This window comes from Erpetoichthys calabaricus, chromosome 2 (genome assembly GCF_900747795.2).
Source record: "Erpetoichthys calabaricus chromosome 2, fErpCal1.3, whole genome shotgun sequence".
Lineage (NCBI taxonomy): Eukaryota > Metazoa > Chordata > Cladistia > Polypteriformes > Polypteridae > Erpetoichthys > Erpetoichthys calabaricus.
Window position 1 is genome coordinate 34,357,079 of NC_041395.2, and position 24,464 is coordinate 34,381,542.

Consider the following 24,464-nt stretch of genomic DNA (forward strand, 5'->3'; position numbering starts at 1 on the left):
TATTTTTCTTTTCTTCATTATGTAAAGCACTTTGAGCTACTTTTTTGTATGAAAATGTGCTATATAAGTAAATGTTGTTGTTGTTGTTAGGTCTTTATAAGTTACATCATATTACACCTCTTTTAAAGTCTTTACTTTAGCTTTCTTTAAGTATTGGTTTGATTTTAAAATCCTTATTCAGTGAGGTCACTGCATTAAGGAGAAGTGGAGCATTTTTCCCCACCTCCAAGAAGACAGCACAGTTGTTGAAAAATTAAATGAATAGTAAACTTGCTTCAGTATTTTGACATGCTGTTAAAATGTTTATAGGAAAGTCAGCATTGATATTATAATGACATTTTTACAATATTCCGTGAAAAACTTTTTGCATTTTCTGATTTAAAGAAACATTTCTTTATTAAGTATGAAGAATGTTCTTTGTTCCAGGCCCCCCTCTAGGCTGTTTCTTCATTGCTTGGCCAGGTCCTCTGACACTGTAAAGTTCTCTGCATAACTTTCTTCATGTATGAAGTCGGCAGCTCTTCTCAGCAAAACATTAGTTCATTTATTCTGATGCATTTTAAAGGATGCATAAAATTTAGCATCTTGTTATTTCAGAGTAGTCATCGTTATTGTGAATCACATTGATTACTCATGTACAATATATTTTAGCATTTTGACTGTTGAACAACATCTGGTAATTTATGAATACTGTTTTCTAGTGGATGTACTGTATGACACAAGAATACATTGATAGCTCTTTAATTTGTATGATTTCCTTGTACCATTATTTGGCAAATATTTCATCATCACTGATTCTGGTAGCCTACTACTGTGTGAAATGCAGTTTTTATCCCTTTCTGCCTTATTTGAGGTTAGCCATGTCCTGCATTAGGCACTTTCTAATGTCATTGCTGACACTTTGATCTTTTAGGGCTCTTTCTATGACACTTAAATGATATTAATTTTGTCCTGCGGTGGGTTGGCACCCTGCCCGGGATTGGTTCCTGCCTTGTGCCCTGTGTTGGCTGGGATTGGCTCCAGCAGACCCCCGTGGCCCTGTGTTCGGATTCAGTGGGTTAGAAAATGGATGGATGGATGGATGGATGGATGGATGGATGGATGGATGGATGGATGGATGGATGATATTAATTTTTGCATATCCATTACCGGAACATTTGTGTACCAGGTCCACCACCTGCCACTTACTTGGGGGTCCGAGATAACACCATCTGCACTCAATACTCAAACTTTATCAGCAGATCCAACCTAAAATATTTACCATGATTGCCACTGGTCATATACTTGGGCCAATAGATTCGGACACAAGAGAGAGCCTACTATGTTTTGCTCTTAAAGTACTTGATCATCAATCCACCCTTCTCATACACACTTTAGAATGCTCGCACATACACAACCGCTACACACCACCTGACAGGATAGCTGCACCTGTTGTGGAAACAAATTTTCTCTGTCTTCAAAGAAGGCAGTTATAGAGTCCAGATGAGAATGCAGTACATTTTTTTATTTGCACAGAGTTATGCGCAAATGTTTCAGTCCATGGAGTGAGCCCTGAATTGAACAATTCATCTCCTTTAATACTATTTTATTACCACGCTTATTTTAACTTCACCTGTTTGTTGTCTGGTACAAATTTTGTAATCAATATTTAACCCACTTCCTATTGTCCAAATGACTTGACATTTTGTGCACTTACTCACTTCCAATGACAATACATGAATCAATAATCAGTTTCACTAATTGATCAATTAATCCATGCCCTTGTGAATTTCCCCTTGGGATTAATAAAGTATCTATCTATCTATCTATCTATCTATCTATCTATCTATCTATCTATCTATCTATCTATCTATCTATCTATCTATCTAATTAAGAAATGAAATTTTTATATGAAGAATAGTTTAAGATTTCACCAATAGATGGCGCTAATAACGGATAGAAATATTAAAAAATATTGTAAAATAAAAGCATCATCAATCAACATTCAAAAAACACTTCTTAAAATCTTAGCAAAAGTGCCCATCTTTTATTTTATGAGTGATATATGTGAGACTGGTGACTTCCTCAAGAATTTGTTCTTGACTTGTTAGAGGGATGCTTCATAACCATATCTTGGGTTTCTTCGACAATAAGACACGCCAACAGCCTTCTCAAATACAACACCCAATCTCCTCTCGAGCTTGATGCACCTCAAAACAGGAAACACCACCAAAATCGCCTGCCCATCCCCAAGTCGGTTCTGTAGCTAATCAGAGACATCTATACTGCCTCCCTCAAATGCTACTGCTGCTGCGGTGGCAGCTTTGTGGAAGTGCAGCTCTTCTGGGCTATTTGAACAACAAGGTCATCTTCTCCGTCATTTGCTCAAACACCTTTGGATATCTTTGTGGCTACTGATGAGGAGTGCACTAGGACAGAGTTAACCAAGCACACCCTCAACACGGGTGATGCCTTCCTTATTTGACTGTGTCCCCCACTTCTACTGCTTGCTAAATGTCAAATTGCTGAGCAAAAGATGAAGGAAATGACAGCAGCAGGAGCGATCAAACCCTTATCCAGTCCCTGGGCAGTAGCCGCCATTCTCGTATGTAAAACGTGGTCTTGCATTGATCACTGATTACCATTAGCTAAACAGAGTTACCATGCCCTAGATCGATGATGCACTAGATGTCATCAGTGGCTTGAGCTGGTTCTGTTCCTCACACTTGCACAGTGGATACTGGCAGGTGGCACTTGCATCAGACTCTAAGGAGAAGATGGCCTTTACCATTGTGTAGGGATAGTGGCATTTTAATGTCATCTCATTTGGTTTATGCAATGTGCCCACCATATTTGAGTGCCTGATTAGTTGCCAGTATACCACATGGCCGCAGAATTGTATATCTGGATGATCTCCTAGTGCACACCCTCAGCTTAAATAAACCGCTGCAGCATCCTGCAGAAGAATTCTCTGCCATCATTGCTGCCAAACTACAGCTCAACCCAGGAAAATACCAGATTTTAAGTTGTGAGGTCAATTTTCTAGGGCACTTGTCAGTGCCATGGGAGTTGCCACTAACCCTGACAAGGTCTCTGCCATGCGAGATTGTCCTTAACCCCTTAACATCTCTGAGGTCCACAGCTTCCTGAGTCTCACATCATATTATCAGAGGATTGTCTGGGATTTTACCCACATAACAGCTCCCTTGCATCAGCTCACAACCCAGGGCTCCCTCCAACTTATAATGGACCCCTGAGCGTAAAGTTGCCTTTTGTCAGCTCAAAAAAACCCTTAGCACCACACCTGTCCTGGCTGTCCCAGACCAGATGAAACCATTTATTATAGACACTGATGCCAGCAATCAGGGCATTAGATTGGTCATCAGGTATTTCAGCCACTGTCTGAGCAAGCCAGAGAGAAACTATTGTGTCACCTGGAGAGAACTGCTCACCATCATATCTGGTTTGTACCACTTCCAAGCCTACTTGTATTGTAAACCCTTTATTCTGAGGATGGATTATGTCTTGCTCACCTGGCTGATAAATGTCTAAGAGCCAGAGTATCAGGAGGCATACTGGCTCAAGACTCTGTAGGTACACCAGTTTGACATCAAGCACAGTGCCAGACCACAGAATTCCAACACCAATGCTCGTTCTCGCCATCCCTGCCTCCTAAGTGACTGCCATCACTTCACCCAAGCAGAACAAAACCAGGGAGCCTCTACTGAATGCCATGTGTTGACAGCAAAACTGACGGAACTAGCGGCAGTGGACATCCTGTGCTAGTTTCCTTGGTCTGAATCTGGAAACCACTATGTTCTCATTGCAATGGACTATTTTACCAAAGTGCCTGAGGCCTACGTGATTCCTGATCAGAGTGCCTCTACATGCACTAAAAGGCTTGTGGAAGAGATGTTTTGTTGATTCGGAGTACAGGAGGAACTGCATAGTTACCAGGGCCATAATTTTGAATCAGAGGTGATGAAAGAGGTCTGTAGATTCCTCCAAGTCTCCAAGACTCAGATCACTCCTCTGCCTCCCCAAAGTGATGGCTTTGTAAAGCGATTCTTGCGCACCCTGGTTACTCAGGTATCCATCCTAACAGAAGAGCACCAATGGGACTGGGATCAACAACTGTCAATTGTGCTGTGGGTGTATCAATTTGCTGCATGCTTGGACCACACATTGCTACTGTATGTTACATGCATGCATTGTAAATCTTTAATCCAGGAACTGAAACCCAAAATCAGAAGTAAAGTCCAGAAACAAGAATAAATCCAATCCAGTCCAGACCTCACAAATATGTACTATTCATCACTCAATGACTCTGGTCCCAATGTAGTGGTTTCATCATGTTCTCATTTTAATTTTTTCTTAGCAATCCCTAGATCACCAAAAATTATTTATTAATTGTTTTAGTTTTCTTGTAACCCAGGAATCCAGTGGTCACATTTTTTTGATTAATTAATCTTTTCTTAAGTTAGTTATTTTTGCCTCATCTAACAATGTTAATTTGTTGTTTTTTCACCGCCATTTTGGGACCTGTGTTGGCTGGGATTGGCTCCAGCAGACCCCCGTGACCCTGTAGTTAGGATATAGCAGGTTGGATAATGGATGGATGGATGGATTTTGGGACTTAGTGTTAAAGGTTGCTATGTGGTTGTTAGGGTGGCATCAGAGGTCATGGAAAGCATGATATCACAAAGCAAATAGTGCAAACGTCAGCCACTTTGACTTCCTGTTTGTCTAAATTTGGATTCACTAAAAAGACTTAGCATTCTCTTTGTTAATTTAAAGGCTCTTTAGTTTAGTTTTATTTTATTTGTGTGTGTATTCCACTATGATTTATAGTACTCATTTTGGCCCAGAATTCTTAAGCTTTAGATATACTTACTGCCATCTTTCACTACAATTGTGTGTCTTACGTTATGGACTTATTATTATTTACAGATACAAACTTAGCTTCCTTTCCCCAACTTCAATCTATCTCCTAATTCCATTATTAAAAATAACTGCTGCCATGCTATATCCAGCAGAGGGTGCACACTCGCTGGGAATGGGTTAGTTAATGATTGCAGCGTGGTACTAACCTATCTCTATATAAATATAATTTTAATGGTGATATCCCTCCCCAGTGATACTGTGGTAATGTTCATTAATAATCACTTAGGCAGCATACACTTAGCTTGAGTTTAATGTCGGCTTCCACTGCAAATAGTACAAAGATGAATGAAGCCAGTGACAAAACCCAGTCCTGGAGTGGGGGCTCAAGGATTGGAGTCTATCGATGTTGTCAGTGTTGATGTGGAAGGCATTCTCAGGAAAAGGTGGCAATGTCATCCATCCGTCCAATGGCTTCAAAGTGTGTCAAGCAATTTTCCAAGGCTTTATATTGTTTCTCCAAGTCCAGGTCCCCTCAGGTGAACATGAAAGTCCATACAAGGCCACAATGCTCTCCAAACAAGGACACAAGTTTATACTGACTTAACATATAGAAAACAGCACATGGTTACAGCATCCCACAGTTTGACTACACGGTTTCCATACACAATTACATCTTAAATATACAATTCCTATACACTTTTTTATGTACAGGTGAGAAACTTTGTCAAAGGGAACCTGACCCATTTCCCTAATTTTCCATTTATATTTACTCCAAAATATATTTTAGTAATTAAGAGAATGTAAGTCAAATTTCTAGACTTTGTTGGCTCATTTCACAGTGTTCACTTCTAGATGATTTCTTGGTTTCTTGGTTAATTATCTATGTTATAGTACACTGTGGTTGTTAAAGCTACTGATGATGATACTGATGATGATATCTTCATCTATTACAGTACCTACTTAATCCATTTCAGGCTTGCGAGACCCAATGTCTATTCTGGTAGAAAAGGGCACTGGAGCCAACTCCAGATAAGGCATCATAATAATGATTATGATGATAATTAATTATGACAGCACAGTGGTACAGTGCTTCCAGTAACCAAGGGCTTGAATCATATTTTAATCACTTTCCATGTTAAATCTCCATCCATGTTCACATGAATACTCCTTTCAGTACTGTGATTTTCTTTGTACCACCTATTAACTAAATAATATACCATTAATGGATCTTCATCCACACCTACTTCTTTCCTTGTCACATAATGTGATTTTTTAACTTGTTTAGTCCAGACCAGAGATGCAATGAGGGGCTGGAGCCTATCCCAGCTAGAACCAGGCACAAAGCAGGAACAAACCTTGTGCTGTCCCTTTCTTTCTTTGTACTTTAAGTAACCAATAGCAAAACTTTAGGCAAGAATCTTTTAAATCTCACACTAGTATTAAAAAACGTAATAAAGTATATCATTTTAATTAAACACCTCACTGTACTGCAGGAATTAGCACTGCTACCTCACAGCTCCAACAGTCTGGTTTTAAATTCTGCCCATTTACTGTCTGTGAGTATTTTGAATGTCCTTCTTGCAAGTTTTCTTGCATGCTCTGGATGATTGTATGCATCTCAAAGGCATGCATGTCAGGTTTATTGATTACTTTATGCTGTGGAAGGCTTAAACAGGGTAATGAAAGAGTTTATTTATCCATCCATCCATTTTCCAACCCGCTGAATCCGAACACAGGGTCACGGGGGTCTGCTGGAGCCAATCCCAGCCAACACAGGGCACAAGGCAGGGAACAAATCCCGGGCAGGGTGCCAACCCACCGCAGGACACACACAAACACACCCACACACCAAGCACACACTAGGGCCAATTTAGAATCGCCAATCCACCTAACCTGCATGTCTTTGGACTGTGGGAGGAAACCGGAGCGCCCGGAGGAAACCCATGCAGACACGGGGAGAACATGCAAACTCCACGCAGGGTGGACCCGGGAAGTGAACCCGGGTCTCCTAACTGCGAGGCAGCAGCGCTACCACTGTGCCACCGTGCCGCCCGAGTTTATTTATTATAATAAATAATAAAAGTAATAATAATTATTAATACTACTAGATTAGATTAGATTAAATTAAATTAGATCAATTTTTAATCTCAGGGGGAAAATCACATGCATACAGCAGTAGAAAAATAAAAAGCAATGATACAGACTAATAGGGAAAATAATATAGCCAATCAATCAATTGATAAATAAATAAATAAATAAATAAATAAATAAATAAATAAATAAAAGCTTCTTGCTCATATTTTGGGTTTAAACAGATATTGAAGCAGATTACCCGTCAAAGCCAAAGAAAAAAAAACAACTGCAGTTCTTTTATATTAAGTTTAGAAGAATGAAATAACTGGTGGCATTTGAAATGTCAATTAATTTTCTAACCCGCTTAATCCAGACCAAGACTGTGAGGGGGCTAGAGCCCATGTCAGCTAGCACAAAGCACAAGGCATGAACAAACCCTAGACAGGGTGCCAGTCCATCGTGGTTACACACACATAACACACTCCCCAAACAAACTCTCGTGCAGTAATTCTTAACCTTTTCTGAGTCATGGACCCCTTTAAGAATCTGATGAAAGCTATGGACCTCCTTCCCCAGAACTATTCACATAAACAAAACTTTGCATGCAATGAATACAATGTACTTTATTCGTAGAGATTTGATTGTCTTATACATATATGACATACACAAAATATTATTAAACTTTTAAGTAAACAACCTAAAAAAAACACTCCTTTTTACTCAAAAAGTCATGGCCACTCGTTATAATTATGAAATACAATCCTCTTCTGCAAATTAAAACAGATCTACTATTACTACGTTTTCTACTACAATTACTTCTATTACTACATCTACTCTCTCATTATCTACTTTATTTCAATGAGGAGGTTGTTCTTGTTTTCCTTGAATAAGAATATGAAACTGTGGAGTGGTCTTCGACAAGGTGACACGAACGTGTTCTTTGACATCCAATCTATTTCAGCTTTTCATTTTGATAGTAACAAGTGCTGAAAACCCTGATTCACAAAGGAAATCAGAACACTCATAGCTCACTTTATCAGACAAGTGTAGACTTGTATCAATGTACACCAGAATTCTCCAAGACTCTCCTAGCTGACACAGAGTCTGATTGCTTTTTCACAGCACTTTCACGTGCATTTCTCCATACTGCACCCACATGCGCACCACCCACACATAACTTTTCAGCCAACCACACTTGAAAGAAAATGTGGTCAATTAATCCTCACCAGTATATGAGAAGATAATCAAGCTGTTATAAACTGTAGAAAATGAGAAACAACACTTGCTCTTATGGAGTGGCACAAGATGAGTATGTAACTCTTGCATTAAGCTTAGATTAGATAAATACTTGACAGAAAATAATATGCAAGAAAAATAACGTGAGAAAGTTTATGAAAGAAAAATCAACAGCACCGGGCTGTATAGTGAATATAAATGTTAATTTTTATCTGACCCTCACGGACCCCCTGAAACCCATACATGAACCCCCTAGGGGTCCACAGACCTCAGGTTAAGAGCTCCTGCTTTATTGTCTCCAGTTCACCTAACCTGAATGTGTTTGGACTGTGGGAGGAAACCAGAGCACCCAGAGGAAACCAACACAGACACAGAGAGAGCATGCAAACTTCAAATGAGGAGAACTCAGGACGTAAACCCTGATATCCTTACTGCGATGCAGCAGTGCTACTACTGTACCAATATACCATCTCCATTTGAAACAGATGAGCAAAATAGAAAATGAATGGATGGGTACATTTTGAGTTTTTAATTGTATATTGAATAGATTGCTTTTATTTTTAATTTTTTTCAGTCTTTTGATATATCAATCTATTGCAGGACATTTTTTTTCTTTAAGTAAAATTTTTTGTAAATTCAGTTTGGTACTGGTTTTGTAAATGAAAAATTAAAGAATGTAATGCCACCATCCAACATTGCATTTTTTTAAACCCATTACAGTACTTCCATTTCATGACCATGGGGGCCTATTCATGCAGCATTTAACATGGGACAAAAACAAACTTTATATGGGATTACATACAAGGTACACTCAGATGCACACTCAAACTCACAACAGAGTGGTGAGGACATGGGAAAATAGTGGAACAGCTGCAAAAAACTGAGAGACAGAGAGAACATGCAAACTGGTCTGAACTCAACACTGTGAAAAATTGAGAAAGGAGTGGACTGTGCCAATATGAAGAAATGGAATAGAATATTTCATTAAAGGCATTACTAAGACTGGAGAAGTTTAGTAGGAACAAAACTTAAAAACATTAAATTATCAAAGAGCACAATTAATGAAAAATAATTTTAAAATATACTCCTGGAGAAGAGTTAAATCTTCATATCACTAAAAGATCAATTAAGGTTTTCCGAAAACAACAACAACACTATCAGCAGCAGAAGGGTCGGAAAATGGATGGATGAATTGATAATAAAAGAAAACGTGATAAATTTAAGGCAACATCTTAATATCACGTTAAAAAATGCCTTAAATACTTAAGAACAGAGCTAAAGGTAAAGGGTAAAGCAATTTTTAAAACTATACAGCTGTTGACTTGCAAAGAATAAAGTCTACACCAAAGCTGCATTAATTAAAAAATAAATTAAATTTCAATTTGAAAGTCCATCATACAAATAACAACAAATATGGAAATATCCTTCATATTTAATAAAGCTTTCATTTATAACATAATTATTGAAAGAAAAAAGTAACGAAGTTCACATTTCTTGTATTTTCGTGTAAACTTTGTTTTTGAATTAAGTGTTTCAATATAAGAACATATGTCAATATTTCCTCTAAAAGTATGTCGCTGTGTTTTTGTGCGGCTTTCTTATTCGTCTCGCTCGCTGTGTCCCTAGCACAGTAGTAGACTGCGGTGTCGTCGACTCTCAGATCGGTCATGTGTATATAGAAGTTTGAAGTGTCTTTCGAAGCAGTGAATCTTCCTTTTATTGAAGGGGCATAGTTGTTGCTAGATGAGCTGTAGTAGTATATTAGCCATTCCAGACCTTTTCCAGGCGCCTGTCTAATCCAGTACATGTCGCTGCTGCTTACAGAAGTCCCTTCCACTGCACATTTCAGCTGTAGACTTGCCCCTGGCTTCACCTGCTGTGGATCAGACTGCCTTAAAATGATAGCAGTCTTTACATCTAAAGAAGAAATTAACAGACGTATTAGATGTTTTAAAATTTAAGATAGATAGATAGATAGATAGATAGATAGATAGATAGATAGATAGATAGATAGATAGATAGATAGATAGATAGATAGATAGATAGATAGATAGATAGATAGATAGATAGATAGATAGATAGATAGACCTACACATAACACATGTTGTTAGGAGGTAAATGCAGATATACTTTGCTGACATGTTTAAACGTCAGTATTCTTTATTTTAAAGTGTTCAGAAGAGGTCCATGACTGCAGTCTTAAGTAACTCGCCAGTCTCCATATTTGCATAGACGCGCATTCGTTATAAGCGGGGCATAAAAGAAGAGTACATTTTTGCATAAAGTGTCCTGTTTTTTAAAGCTTACATCTTAGATCCTATTATAATTTCCATAACAATCTGTATGTTTTAAAGTGACACAATTAGAATACAAACCTCATAAGCTTCCGTTTAGGTTTGGTGTTTTTCACATGCTGTTTTTCTCGAGGCTTGCAGTGAAATGCGTAGGAGCACCTCAACCTTATCCTAACATTCGCTGATATACACTGAAACGATAACCATTAAAATATTTTTCATTCAAACAATCCTTATTTTATTTGGAGCTTTTAGTAACGTGCAAGACAATTTGAAGGGCAAACGAAATTTGAAATACTATATCAATAGTGAAAGAGAGCAAAGTAATTACAGAAGGTTAAATATATGAGATATAACTAATACAACAAATCAAATAAAAGCAAGAAATACTCCATTGAAATACCCAGGAGGATATTGAATCTACAGCCGCCCGATTTAAATGAACGCAGTAAACACATTACTTAAGTAACTGAGAGAATACGGAGATATTAGAGCATCCATTTCTAGACTTCATGTTGTGACAAAGTAAATGAGATAAGCCATTAGCAGTGGTATTTTAAGGCCAAGTCTTATACTTCAATATTATGTATAACTGATGCCACTCTCCCTGCTATCAAGTCATTTGTGCCAGTTTGTAGAAGACTTTTGCCAGGGAGTAGTTTTATTTGTTTTTGGTCTGCCTGCAAGTTGAATTGATGCTCACATATTAGGGTTCATCATTTTCTGTTGATTAGAATATAGCAATTGATTTGTTTTCAATCCTATTTTTTGTAAAAATGTATTTATTAGTATGGAATGATGATAACAAAATCAATAAAATAAAAAAAAGAATATCAGCATTGAGTAATTTTTTATACATTTGCAGTATTTCATATAGGGCGGCACGGTGGCGCAGTGGGTAGTGCTGCTGCCTCGCAGTTGGGAGATCTGGGGACCTGGGTTCGATTCCCGGGTCCTCCCTGCGTGGAGTTTGCATGTTCTCCCCGTGTCTGCGTGGGCTTCCTCCGGGGGCTCCGGTTTCCTCCCACAGTCCAAAGACATGCAGGTTAGGTAAATTGGCCCTAGTGTGTGCTTGGTGTGTGGGTATTGTGTGTGTCCTGCGGTGTGTTGGCACCCTGCCCAGGATTGTTTCCTGCCTTGTGCCCTGTGTTGGCTGGGATTGGCTCCGGCAGACTCCCGTGACCCTGTGTTTGGATTCAGCGGGTTGGGAAATGGATGGATGGATGGAGTATTTCATATAACTGGATGTGAAAATATTGCTTTCTTTACGTGTCCTGTTCTTGGGTTTAACCACACTAATACTGTAAATGGATAGCCAGAATATTTAGACACGAAGGGTCAAATAGTGAAAATGCAGGATTAGTGCAATTCCTTAAAGCTTTCCTTTGCAGCATTTGTTCAAGAAACTCATACAAATTATACAGTAATGCCTGCTTAAGTTACCATAATGTACCATAAGAGAGAATTCATCTTAAATTACTAGGGAGGCTCTGAATAAACACAATGTCATTAGCAGCTGGAGCTTTAGCTGCTGCATGAGGCACATGCTTTAGGTTGAAGGCCAGTAGACAAATTTGCATGGCCAAGAAAGATAAGTTTTGTTTTTCTAAAGTGGAGTTTCTCCAAATTAAGTTGCAATTCACTGTGTTGAAGGTAAAGTAGCACAATATAGTGTCAATAACTGTGTACTTCATTTAAGGTGGGCACCTTTATGCTACATGAATGTTACATACTTAATTATGTTACATAATTTTTCAGAATGTGCTTGGAGCAGATATTGGACCATGAGGTACCCTTGTAGACCAAAAAATGTTTATCATACATTATAAATGCAATTTTTCTCTTATGTTCTCTTGTAAAGCTATTTATAGCCAGCAAACACTGGATTTAATGAAAGGCTGTGTCAGTGAGCATCTGTCAAATAAACAAAAAGATAACTCTCATCCTGAAAAGATAAGATGGTAAGTGGCACAGTGTTTTAGCCGTGTAGCCTTCATCAAGTGTTTGTCTGGCACATCTCATGAAGTCCACGGCAGCTGAAATGTTGTGACTCTTATCTTCTTTTCTTTTAGCATGGGTGCAATGTTTACTTTTTTTGACCTAAGCAAAATGTAATTCAACAGCAGAAAACACCATAGCTCCCTGAAGCTAAGAAAAATCCTCTTTTATGTATTAAAGTGTGAGTATCTCTCATTTTCTTGGAGATTCATTCAGCATTTTCCCCATTTGTCAATCAGTTCGAAGGTAACACAAAATGAAAACATACAGTGCTATTGAGTCCTCACAGGTGGTGCAGTGGTAGTGCTGCTGCTTTGCAGTAAGGAGACTGTGGAAGATTGTGGGTTAGCTTCCCGGTTCCTCCCTGTGTGGATAGCGCTTTGAGTACTGAGAAAAGTGCTATATAAATGTAATGAATTATTATTTATCTGTATCTTCATTGTAAACTGTATTTTACACCAAGGAGACAGGATCATAAAGAGAAAATGTTGTATGTTAACATTTATATTAAGAAAAACAAAACAAACACAGATAATCAGTATAAACAACTATCAAAGAAATAAGAAATAACAATAGAAAAGAAAGAAGTAAGAAATAGCAATATTTTTTAAAAGACTATTAATTAAGAATACAGGGAAAAAAGCAGTCCTGTAATGAAGTTGGTAGATGTTGAAAGTTTAACAGGAACCCATTCAGCTTCAGGAGTGATAGAGAGCCATAAGCATCAATGACTACCTGGGATTCATGACATCCATGTACCCACTAATTTTGTTGATGTAAACCAATCCTCAATTTTAGGGCATGATATCCCCGCTAATCCCAAATATAGATGCCTCAGGAGTGTATCAAATTCTAAACTCTGTATTTTCAAAAGTCAAAGGAAAAGGAATTAGGAATTTTCACACAAGATGCTATTGAAGTGATCTTTTGCTAATGTAGAATAAAAAAGAGAACGGAGAGGTTTAGAGGAAAGAAGATGTGGGAGGGAAAGGGATATCATATTGATCTGGCAAGATTTTGCACTGCATGCCATGTATTGGTACAAATAAACCTTTTATTTGGAGAAAATTATTTGTACCCGGGACATGTGGCATGGTGGTTGTGTATGGAGTTTGGTATGCTGCAATGCCCCTTATAGTCACAGTGTTTAATGTAATGCCTTTTAAAGATTTTGTTTACTCTGCTCAATGATAATATGATTTGAAAGACATGTTTTATTGTTCACCTTGAAATCTAACTTGTTTAAATCTAAATATATATCAAACACTATGATCACTAAAATAGCTCTTAAAAGCTGTATCTAACAAATCAATGAATAAGGTAAATTAGATGATAATTCTTCAGCTCTTTGGAACAAGGAACTCCACTGCTATGTAAAATTCAATCTAAAGAAATGTGAATGCTTCATCTGTTTTGTTCTTTCTCTTCAGTCTTTAAACTAGTGCAGGAACCTCACCAGGTAACAGCATTCTATATTATGTGTAAATCTTACATATAGTCATAACAGAAAATTCTAGAAAAATCCAATTAACTTAGAAAGTGCATGTCTATTGGAAAGGTAGGAAGAAAGAGAAGCCTGAAGAGAAAATTCTCAAAGATGTGAAAAATGTTCTACCTTCCACATAGATGGGTACCTGGAGTGGCAAGTCACCAACACTAACAGCAACAATAGCAGGTATCTGAGAATTAAATCATTAAAATATTATTTTTTTCTGTGCTAGTTAGTAATAATAATAGACTTTCTAAAAGAAACTCTGTAGAGAAAAGCCAAGCAAAATGACACCTTTTATTGGCTAACTAGAAAGATTACAATATGCAAGCTTTCGAGGCAACTCAGGCCCCTTCTTCAGGCAAGATGTAATACAGAAACTGAAGTTTCCTATGTTTATATACACACTCTAGGACAAGAAACAACATTGGTAAATCTTTAAATGAGAGATTTTGTATGTAAAAAATTAATAGATTCATTCAGGCTAGGGTTAATTTAGCAAGAGAGAAAAGAACAATGTATTGTCAAGATCTCTGGATAAGATAACTGTCCAACAAAGTCTTTTGAAGTTTGTAATGAGTTTTTCAAAACAATGTGGGTCTGTAGACAGGTTGTCTGTCATTCTGAGAGATGTAAACAATCCTCATATCTGGCCATAAAACTCTTGTCTTTATTCAATCCATGTTGTAAAGTATTAAATTTTAGCATGAGTTTAACTTCCCATTCTTTTCTCTCTTGCTGTGTTTTGAAGTTGCCCATAAGCATTGTGACCTTAAAGTCCTTCTCACAGTGTCCATGGCTGTTGAAGTGGGCCGCCACAGGAACATCTGTGTTGCCATGTTTAATGTGGAACCTGTGTAAGTTCATTCTCTGGCGGAGTGTTTGTCCAGTTTCTCCCACATAGAGTGCAGTGTCAGGACATTTCATGCAGAAAATTAGGTAGACTACATTAGATGATCTGCAGGAAAATGATCCCTTGATGTGATGTTTGAGTCGGCAGTGTGGTATAACTATACGGTCTGTATCATAGATGTGGGCACATGTTTTGAATCTTTTCTGTAGGCATGGAGATGTGCCATTTTCTGCTGGTTCACTTAGGGAGCCTCGGACAATTAATTGTTGAAGGTTTGGTGGTTGTCTGTATGCCAGGAGGGGAGGTTCAGGAAATACATTTTTCAGTGTTTGGTCATTGTTTAGTATTGGCTGAAGTTCTTTTATAATTTTTCGAAGTGTTTCAAGATGTGGGTTGTAGGTGACAACAAGGGGGATGCGATCCTTGTTGTCTTTGTTTTTATATTCCAGAAGGTTGTCTCTGGGTATGGCAGTAGCTCTTCTTATTTGAGTGTCTGTTGTTTTCGGGGTGTAACCTTGTTTGATGAAATCTTGTCTGAGCTCCTGCAGTTGTTGATCCCGGTCTGTTGGGTCTGAGCAAATACGATTGTACCGTATTGCTTGGCTGAAAATAATGGAGCGCCTTATATGCTTGGGGTGGAAGCTATCATTTTTTTACTACATGGAACTGAAGACCCGGTGGAAGAAACTGGCACACATGGACAGCGACATCTTCTTCTTAACTAAATGCAAAAAGGAAAATCTTATCCCGAAAGGCATCATGATAAGGAATCCAACCATTCACACTTATAATACTCGGTTTGCAGAGCAACTTTGTTTTAGGACATCTGCAAGGATAAGAAACCACTTAATCCAAATTTTCTACAACATCAAGAAGAACACGCAAAGAGAGATCCAAAACCTCATCCTGCTCCTTGGAAATGACAGGCAGGAGATGGTAAAGGAGCTCCATTGCTATTACAAAAGACTCCAGAAACTCCTTATTGTTAACAAAAAGAAAAAGCTGCATAGACTACGAGAGAAAGCTGGACACTTAATAGCAAAAAACAAAGAGCAACAGACCTGCATTGTTAATCTCTCCTCATACACACCAAATGAAGCAGAGATGTCGGTACTTACAAAGGGACTCTCATATTGTCCTGCAAAGCCCATTGACAACATCAGACTCTGCAGTGATATGGAAGAATTCTTCAGAAAACTCAGACTAAAAGAATTTTTCCACAAGAAAGAAAACAGTAACACACAGGAACCAACAACAAGCAGTTACAACAACCCCACCAATAAATCCACATGGACACCAGAAGCTGGCAGAAACTCTACCCTGGATAATTATATAGACTGCTTCCAACAGAGAGTGAAAACAGGAATCTTAAACAGGCAACAAAATCGGATAGAAAACATTACTAGGGATGAGCGGAGAGCCATACATTCACTAAGGGAAAATACAGAAATCATTATCAAACCAGCAGACAAAGGGGGTGCTTTAGTCATCATGAACACGTCAGATTACATACAGGAGGCACAAAGACAATTGTCCAATACTATGCATTATCACAAACTGCAAGAAGACCCAACAGATCTCTACAAAAAGGAACTAAAAAAAATAGTAAGTAGCTTTCCTCTTGACATCAGGGATCATGTAAACAGTTTAATTCCTGAGAACCCCAAAATGGGTTACTTCTACATGCTTCCTAAAATCCACAAAGAAGGGAACCCAGGAAGACCTATAATCTCAGGAATTGGCTCCCTTACAGAAAATGTTTCAGGTTGGGTGGAGCAGATCCTTAAACCCCTCACCCGTAACACAACCAGCTACATCCAGGACACCACTGACTTCTTAAAAAAACTGTCTGCTTTAGGCCCCTTACCTGAGGGAACCTTACTGGCCACAATGGATGTTGAGGCACTTTACACTAACATCCCCCATGATGATGGCATATTGGCATGTGAAATGTACCTCAAACAACATGATTTACCCACAAAGTCAGTAATAGAAATGATAAAATTCACTCTGACACATAATCTATTCTCTTTTGGACAGGATTGCTACTTACAACAAATGGGGACTGCAATGGGATGTCGGTTTGCACCTCACTATGCAAATCTTTTTATGGCAAAATTGGAGGAAGATTTCATGTCAATGTGCATCGTAAAACCAATGTTGTATCTCCATTACATAGATGACATCTTCATAATCTGGACTGCCAGTGAAAAGGACCTCCTCCATTTTCATAATGAATATAATTGTTTTCACCCCAACATAAAGCTGAAGCTGAATTACTCAAAAACAGAAGTCAGCTTCCTTGACACCACCATTCAACTGAAAACCATTCAACACCCTTGTAACTTCTATTTTTCACAAACCGACAGACAGACGGACCTACCTGAAAAATGATAGCTTCCACCCCAAGCATATAAGGCGCTCCATTATTTTCAGCCAAGCAATACGGTACAATCGTATTTGCTCAGACCCAACAGACCGGGATCAACAACTGCAGGAGCTCAGACAAGATTTCATCAAACAAAGTTACACCCCGAAAACAACAGACACTCAAATAAGAAGAGCTACTGCCATACCCAGAGACAACCTTCTGGAATATAAAAACAAAGACAACAAGGATCGCATCCCCCTTGTTGTCACCTACAACCCACATCTTGAAACACTTCGAAAAATTATAAAAGAACTTCAGCCAATACTAAACAATGACCAAACACTGAAAAATGTATTTCCTGAACCTCCCCTCCTGGCATACAGACAACCACCAAACCTTCAACAATTAATTGTCCGAGGCTCCCTAAGTGAACCAACAGAAAATGGCACATCTCCATGCCTACAGAAAAGATGCAAAACATGTGCCCACATCTATGATACAGACCGTATAGTTATACCACACTGCCGACTCGAACATCACATCAAGGGATCATTTTCCTGCAGATCATCTAATGTAGTCTACCTAATTTTATGCATGAAATGTCCTGACACTGCACTCTATGTGGGAGAAACTGGACAAACACTCCGCCAGAGAATGAACTTACACAGGTTCCACATTAAACATGGCAACACAGATGTTCCTGTGGCGGCCCACTTCAACAGCCATGGACACTGTGAGAAGGACTTTAAGGTCACAGTGCTTATGGGCAACTTCAAAACACAGCAAGAGAGAAAAGAATGGGAAGTTAAACTCATGCTAAAATTTAATACTTTACAACATGGATTGAATAAAGACAAGAGTTTTATGGCCAGATATGAGGATTGTTTACATCTCTCAGAATGACAGACAACCTGACTACAGATCCACATTGTTTTGAAAAACTCATTACAAACTTCAAAAGACTTTGTTGGACAGTTATCTTATCCAGAGATCTTGACAATACATTGTTCTTTTCTCTCTTGCTAAATTAACCCTAGCCTGAATGAATCTATTAATTTTTTACATACAAAATCTCTCATTTAAAGATTTACCAATGTTGTTTCTTGTCCTAGAGTGTGTATATAAACATAGGAAACTTCAGTTTCTGTATTACTTCTTGCCTGAAGAAGGGGTCTGAGTTGCCTCGAAAGCTTGCATATTGTAATCTTTCTAGTTAGCCAATAAAAGGTGTCATTTTGCTTGGCTTTTCTCTACATTCATAATGGCTAACACGGTACAGCACCCTAGTACTAAAAGAAACTCTTAAATCAAACAGATAATCAAACAAGTCATTATGCATTGACTGATTTCTGTTTTTCACATTAACAGTACTTACTGCCATGTCTGAAAATGAAAGAATGGTTCATTTACATTTCTTTGCTTAGCATATGCTATTATTTATCTTGACCTACAAAAGAGGTTTACATAATCAAATAAATGCTGGTTTTGAGGGGCTGTTTTGCAACAAGTGATACAGAGCAGGGTTACACATTTGATCATCAAAAGTGAGGAGCTCAACATAACAACCCAAAACTAGGTAATCTTCCATTAGTTAGAAGAACCTATCATTGCCATTACCAATTAGACAGATACTCAAAAAAAAATCTTCAAATGCTTCTTAAACACATTTTGAGAGTCAGAAGTATGGAGGGCGGTGGGTAGCTTATCCCAACAGCTATGAGCTATGAAAGGAGTCTGGATTGAGATTTGATGCTAAGCAAAGGTGCCATCATCAGATGCTGTTCATTAAACAGTCCCGTGAGTGAGGCAGGGAGCATAAGACCTCAGATGTGTCTCCATATGTATATGTACTGACACACTGATTATACTCAGTACGCAAGCATCAATGAATTAACAAATGTTTCTACAGGGTGCCAGTGGAATGATCTGAAAAGAGGAGTGAGATCAGCCTGTCTTGGTTGGATGATTACAAGAACTGCCAGGCATGTCTGTTTGCATTTACCATTTCAAATCTGGAAAACTCTTTAGGTAGACTGACAGAAATAAAGTTTGAAATGCAGTTTGTCAGGTAAAAATACATATTTTACTTTGTGGAAAAATAATTGTCTATGACTTTAGCATCTCTATCTACACTGTGTTGAGGTATGTAAAACAAAAATACAGTTTTGATTAGTCACATACTTCTGAAATCATTTCACATATTTGAGCTCAATTCCATTGGTTATCTTCATGATTGCTTTAAATTTGTTTATCTGATCTATGCTTCTGGCGATTTTTAAACAGTTAAATGATTTGGAGCTCAATAATTGCCATTTCCAGTTATTGCAGCCAATTTCTTTAACAATACATCTTAAAATGCACTTTAAAGATAATTATTCAATTTTAAAAATATATATGAAAAAGAAATATTAAAAATAAAGTGTTTTCAGTCCATTGAGATTGTTCATTGTTTGCTATTTCAAGCACAGGTGTCTGAATTTGTTTAAAAACTGTCCAGAAAGACCATTTTAATAAATAAATGGGTTAACCAGCATTATTTCAAAGACTGAACACTTATACCTTAATTAAAGTAGGTGTACAGTTTAAGTTTTTTACGTTGAGCATAACTGTATAATCTGAGGTGGGCTGGCGCCCTGCCCGGGATTTGTTCCTGCCTTGCGCCCTGTGCTGGCTGGGATTGGCTCAAGCAGACCCCCGTGACCCTGTGTTAGGCTATAGAGAGTTGGACAATAACTGGCTGACTGACTGACATTTCTTATACATATTTCTCTTCTGGTTCGTCCTGCTTCCACTTCAAAACCGGTCCTGCCCACACGCAGCTGACACGGCATTTCTCGATTCCTATTTCGTCCTCTTCCATGTCATGCACTATACTGGCCTGCTGAGTGCAATACATCCAACAAGTACTCAAGGTGCTGCCACAACAGTAAAGTAGCTTTACCACCTTTGCAGGAGCCACCTGTGTCTTTACAACAGCTTCTTACACAGCAAACATCAGAAGCTAAAAATTATCATGAACACATTCGAGAATACAACTCTTCTCTAGCATTTGCTTCCATGGGTGCACAGATAACTCAACCTCCTGGCCACAGACCATGCTGTTTTAAAATACACAGGCAAATTTATCACCAAACCTCTCCACTATACACTAACACTTCTACCTCTCCAGGATATGGACAGTTGTATGTTTTTGACAAAGTGCAAGCTACTGAAGTACGCTTACAAAATAAAGCAAACTCTGCATGCAGCAAAAATATACTTCTCCAGCTAGATTCCATGCTCAGAACCATCAACCCCTTCGCTAAATCATACAAACACATGCATGAAATCGCTCAGTCCAATCCAACAGCATCTGTACGAATGGTTTTCAAGGAAAACCCTAGGCAGGATTTATGATGATACAATTACCCCGATATGTTACACCGACGTTGCAGCGATTTTCGTCGGAGAAGATTGCGAAATGCCTGCCTAAAGGGACATTTGCATCTATCCCATAGGCAAATCCTGTAAACAGATATCCACACTCAATATGAATTGCGATCCTATGGTTTATCCACTTTTATTTCCTTACGGACACATTGGCTGGCCCAAAGATTTACAACATGTTCCCGATAAAAGAACCGGCAAGCGAATTAGGCTTACTCAATGCCAATTTTAAGCGTACAGACTAGCAATGAGGAATACATTTAGTATTTTGCACTCCAGCGGCAAACTATTCCAACAGTACATCGTAGATGCGTATGTTAAAACAGAGGGCGCGTGTCTCAACTATCTCAGATTACATCAACAAGATCTGCGCGTGGAACTATCAGACAAACTGCAAGCAAACGCTGAAAATAACAACATACGTGTAGGCAAAATGATCATATTACCGTCCACATTTCCAGGAAGTCCAAGATACATGCAACAAAACTATCAGGATGCCATGGCTATAGTACATAAATTCGGAAAGCCTGATTTATTTATCACTTTCACGTGTAATCCTGCTTGGCCGGAAATTCTACATGCACACTGTGTCTTTCAAGAAGTATTTATTTCTTTTTGATTTCTGAATTCCTTTCTCACCGTTTTCCGTTCCTATTCTTACACCACCGTTTGCTACGGTGGGCATTAGCTAGTTACAAATAAACCAACTAGAGGGTACAGTACAGGTCAGGAAAGAACAGGTTAAGATGTCAGTGATCCTGTGGCATAGGGGAGGAAGCTGTTCCTTAAGTGGATGGAGCAAGCGGTGAGGCTCTGATAACACTTTCCAGAAGGAAAAAGCAAAAAATTGGGGATGAGCTGGATGGATGTCAGCAGAGATGATGGATTCAGCTGTCCTCAAAAAGATGGTGGAGCAGATGATATGAAGCTATGGGAGGTCAGCCCCAGTGATTTTAGAACCTGTAAAGGACCTCTTTTGTCCTTTGGAGGAGTCTGCGATTCTGGCAAGTTAGGTTACCTAGCCACAATATAATGCATTTGGTCATGATACTTTCAATAGTGCAGTAAGTAGAAGTTAACCAGTGTTTTGTTTCCCACCCTAAAGCTCTTTATTCTCCATAGAAAAAAAAGCCATCGCTAAGCCATTTTGAGTATGCAGGTGGTGCTGAGACACCATGAAAGACAGTCAGCTATCTGGACACCCAAGAGTATGAAAATTCTACCTGTCCGGACAAGGGAGATGATGAAGTGGATTGGAGTATGATTCCTTTGACCTCCTTTGTTTTGTTAACATTCATGGATGGGTTGTAGTAATGATACAATGCTGTCATTTCGTTTGCCTCCCTCCTGTAGGCAGCTTCATCATTGTCACTGATGGTGTCGTAAGCAAACTTGATGATACTGTTTCCTTCATGCTTTTCCACACAGCAGTGGGCTGAGGTAGCATTCTTATGGAATGCTAATATTAGTGAACAGAATGGAGAAATTTTTGTTGCCAGTCCTCAATGACTGCATCCTATTTGTCGGGGAGTTAAACACCCATTTAAAGATGGAGCTGATAAGACCAAGATCTCTGAGCTCCAACACCAGGCTGCAGAGCATATTGGTGTTAAAGGCAGAGCTATATTCAATGAACTGCATCCTGGCATAGGTGTTTTTACTTCCCCAATTTTCTAGAGCAGTGTGCAAGGCGAGGGAGATGGCCTCATCCACAGAACTGTTATGTTGGATTGCAAACTATATTGGATACAGGGTAGCAGGGATATTGTGCTTAATGTGGATCATAACCAGTTTTTCACACACATCATCACCACAGATGTTAATGTGATGAGCAAATAGTCTTTCAGGCAAGAAAAAATATTTATTTTCTTGAAACACAGAAGCATTGTAGGCACAGCTGTTGAGGTTTAGTAGTCCGCGATCACCAGCATATATTTTCACAATCAACCCAGATTGCTACCACCAAAATCATTTTCCAACCCATTTTCATTCAAATTTTTGCTACTTTAATCTCTTTCCATAGCTTTTACCTGGAGCTCTTGTAGTGCTCTGTGTCATTTGAATTAAAAGCAACTGTCCACTCCCTCAGGTACAGAGTGCTGTTCACCCAGAGCTTCTGGTTAAGGTAGTAGTATGCAGCTAGAGTAAGCACACACAAGTCTATACAGAACATGGCATAATTAGTTAGTGAGTTGTTGGATTTGTCAGATTCTCAGAAGAATCTTTAAAGATGAACCAGTAAGTCAAATCAAAACAGTACTTCAGTTTGGATTCATGTTTAGGAGTCCAGCATTGTACTTTCCTCACTGCTGACTCAGTACAATTTAGTATCCGTCTGTGAGAAGGCAAAGGGGAATCTCACTACTGAGACAAACCTAAGTACAAGTCACAGCAGAACAATATGAAGGAAGCATGCACACGGGATGAGGACTATCACCACCTACAATCAAACTGTAAAACTTGCAGAGGAAGAGAACAAGTATGGTGCAATGGGCAGTAAAGTTCTTTAAATGTTTGACTCATTCTTGTCAGTCCAGCCTTTCCCCAACACTATTCTATGTGCAAGATGAGAAGGTTCCAGAATCCCAATTGACATTTCTACCCTGCCACCTACAATGACATCATATCTGTGGTTTCCAGCTCTCTTCCACTTCCTGGATTATCTGTCTCTACTGATTAATTAAGGAGAGCACTGGTGAACTAGGCTGCAGGGTCAGGTGCAATCAGCCCATGGTGTTAAAAATGTGTCATTCAGCTTTGTGGGGTCTTCAGCAACTGTTCTCCCGTTCCTAGAAAACATCTTATGTTATCCCAATGCCAAAGCAAAGGCTTTCTAGTGATCCCAATTACTTCAGACCAGTTGTTGATACTTGGCTGATCCTGAAACAGCTATACCCCTGGTTTCACAATATCTTGATCTCCTGCAGCTTGCCTATCGGACACATATAGGTCTGGAGGATGTTCTGGTCTACATGCTTCAAAGAGGCTTCTTCCATTTGGACAAAACTGTCACCACAGTCATGATAATGTTCTTTGATTCTTTCCAGTGGTTTTAACATCATTCTGCCTCATTGACTGGAGGAAAAGCTCAAAGTGGTGCATTTTGATACCCCAACAATTTCCTGGATCATAGACTACCTGACCAATTGATAGCAGTTTGTGAGGCTCAAGATCTGTGTGTCAGAAATGGTGATGTGTAATATTGGAGCACTTCAGGGAACTGTCCTGTCCCCTTTACTGTTTACCCTCTACACAACAGACTGCCAGTACAATACCAGCGCTTGCCATCTACAGAAATTCTCAGGTGACTCCTCCATCAAAGGCTGCTTTGATAATAGAGATGAGTCAGAGTGCAGGGGGCTTGCGGAGGACTACATTTCAACAACAGCAAAACAAAAAAGTTGATGATGGACTTGAGGCACACCAAAAACCCTCTGTGGCCAGTCACCATTCAAGGAGATGACGTGGAAGAGGTGCATCTGGGCATTCACATAAACAGAAAACTGCACTGGTCAGACATCACAGTAGTGTTGTACAAGAAGGGCCAGGGCAGACAGAATATCCTGAGGAAACACAGATCTTTTGAAGTAGCTGCTAGAAGTGTTCTTTCAGTCCAAAGTAGCCAGTGTATTATTCAACGCTGTGGTTTCCTGGGAAAGTAAAATGATTTCAAAGGATGCCTGATTAAACTTATTAGGAAAGCCTGCTCCATCACAGGGCTCACCATTGACATGCTAGAAGCTGCTGTAGGAAAGAGGATGGTGGCAAAATTAGAATTTCAGCTTTTTGCTCCTCCTCTTCCTGATTTGCACGTTTTCCATAATTGGCTCCTGGTGCTTCTCATTATTCCCCCTTTTTGGC

The 24,464-nt window shown here is 38.9% G+C and overlaps 1 gene segment (V, D, J or C); it reads right to left on the reverse strand.

The window, feature by feature from the left end:
* Nucleotides 1-9,631: 9,631 nt before the first annotated feature.
* The window catches only part of LOC127526598 (Ig heavy chain V region-like), a 63,116-nt gene continuing 48,283 nt past the window's right edge, over nucleotides 9,632-24,464 (reverse strand). Inside the window, 1 exon segment of the V gene segment in view lies at nucleotides 9,632-10,045. Coding sequence covers nucleotides 9,632-10,045 — 414 coding nt within the window.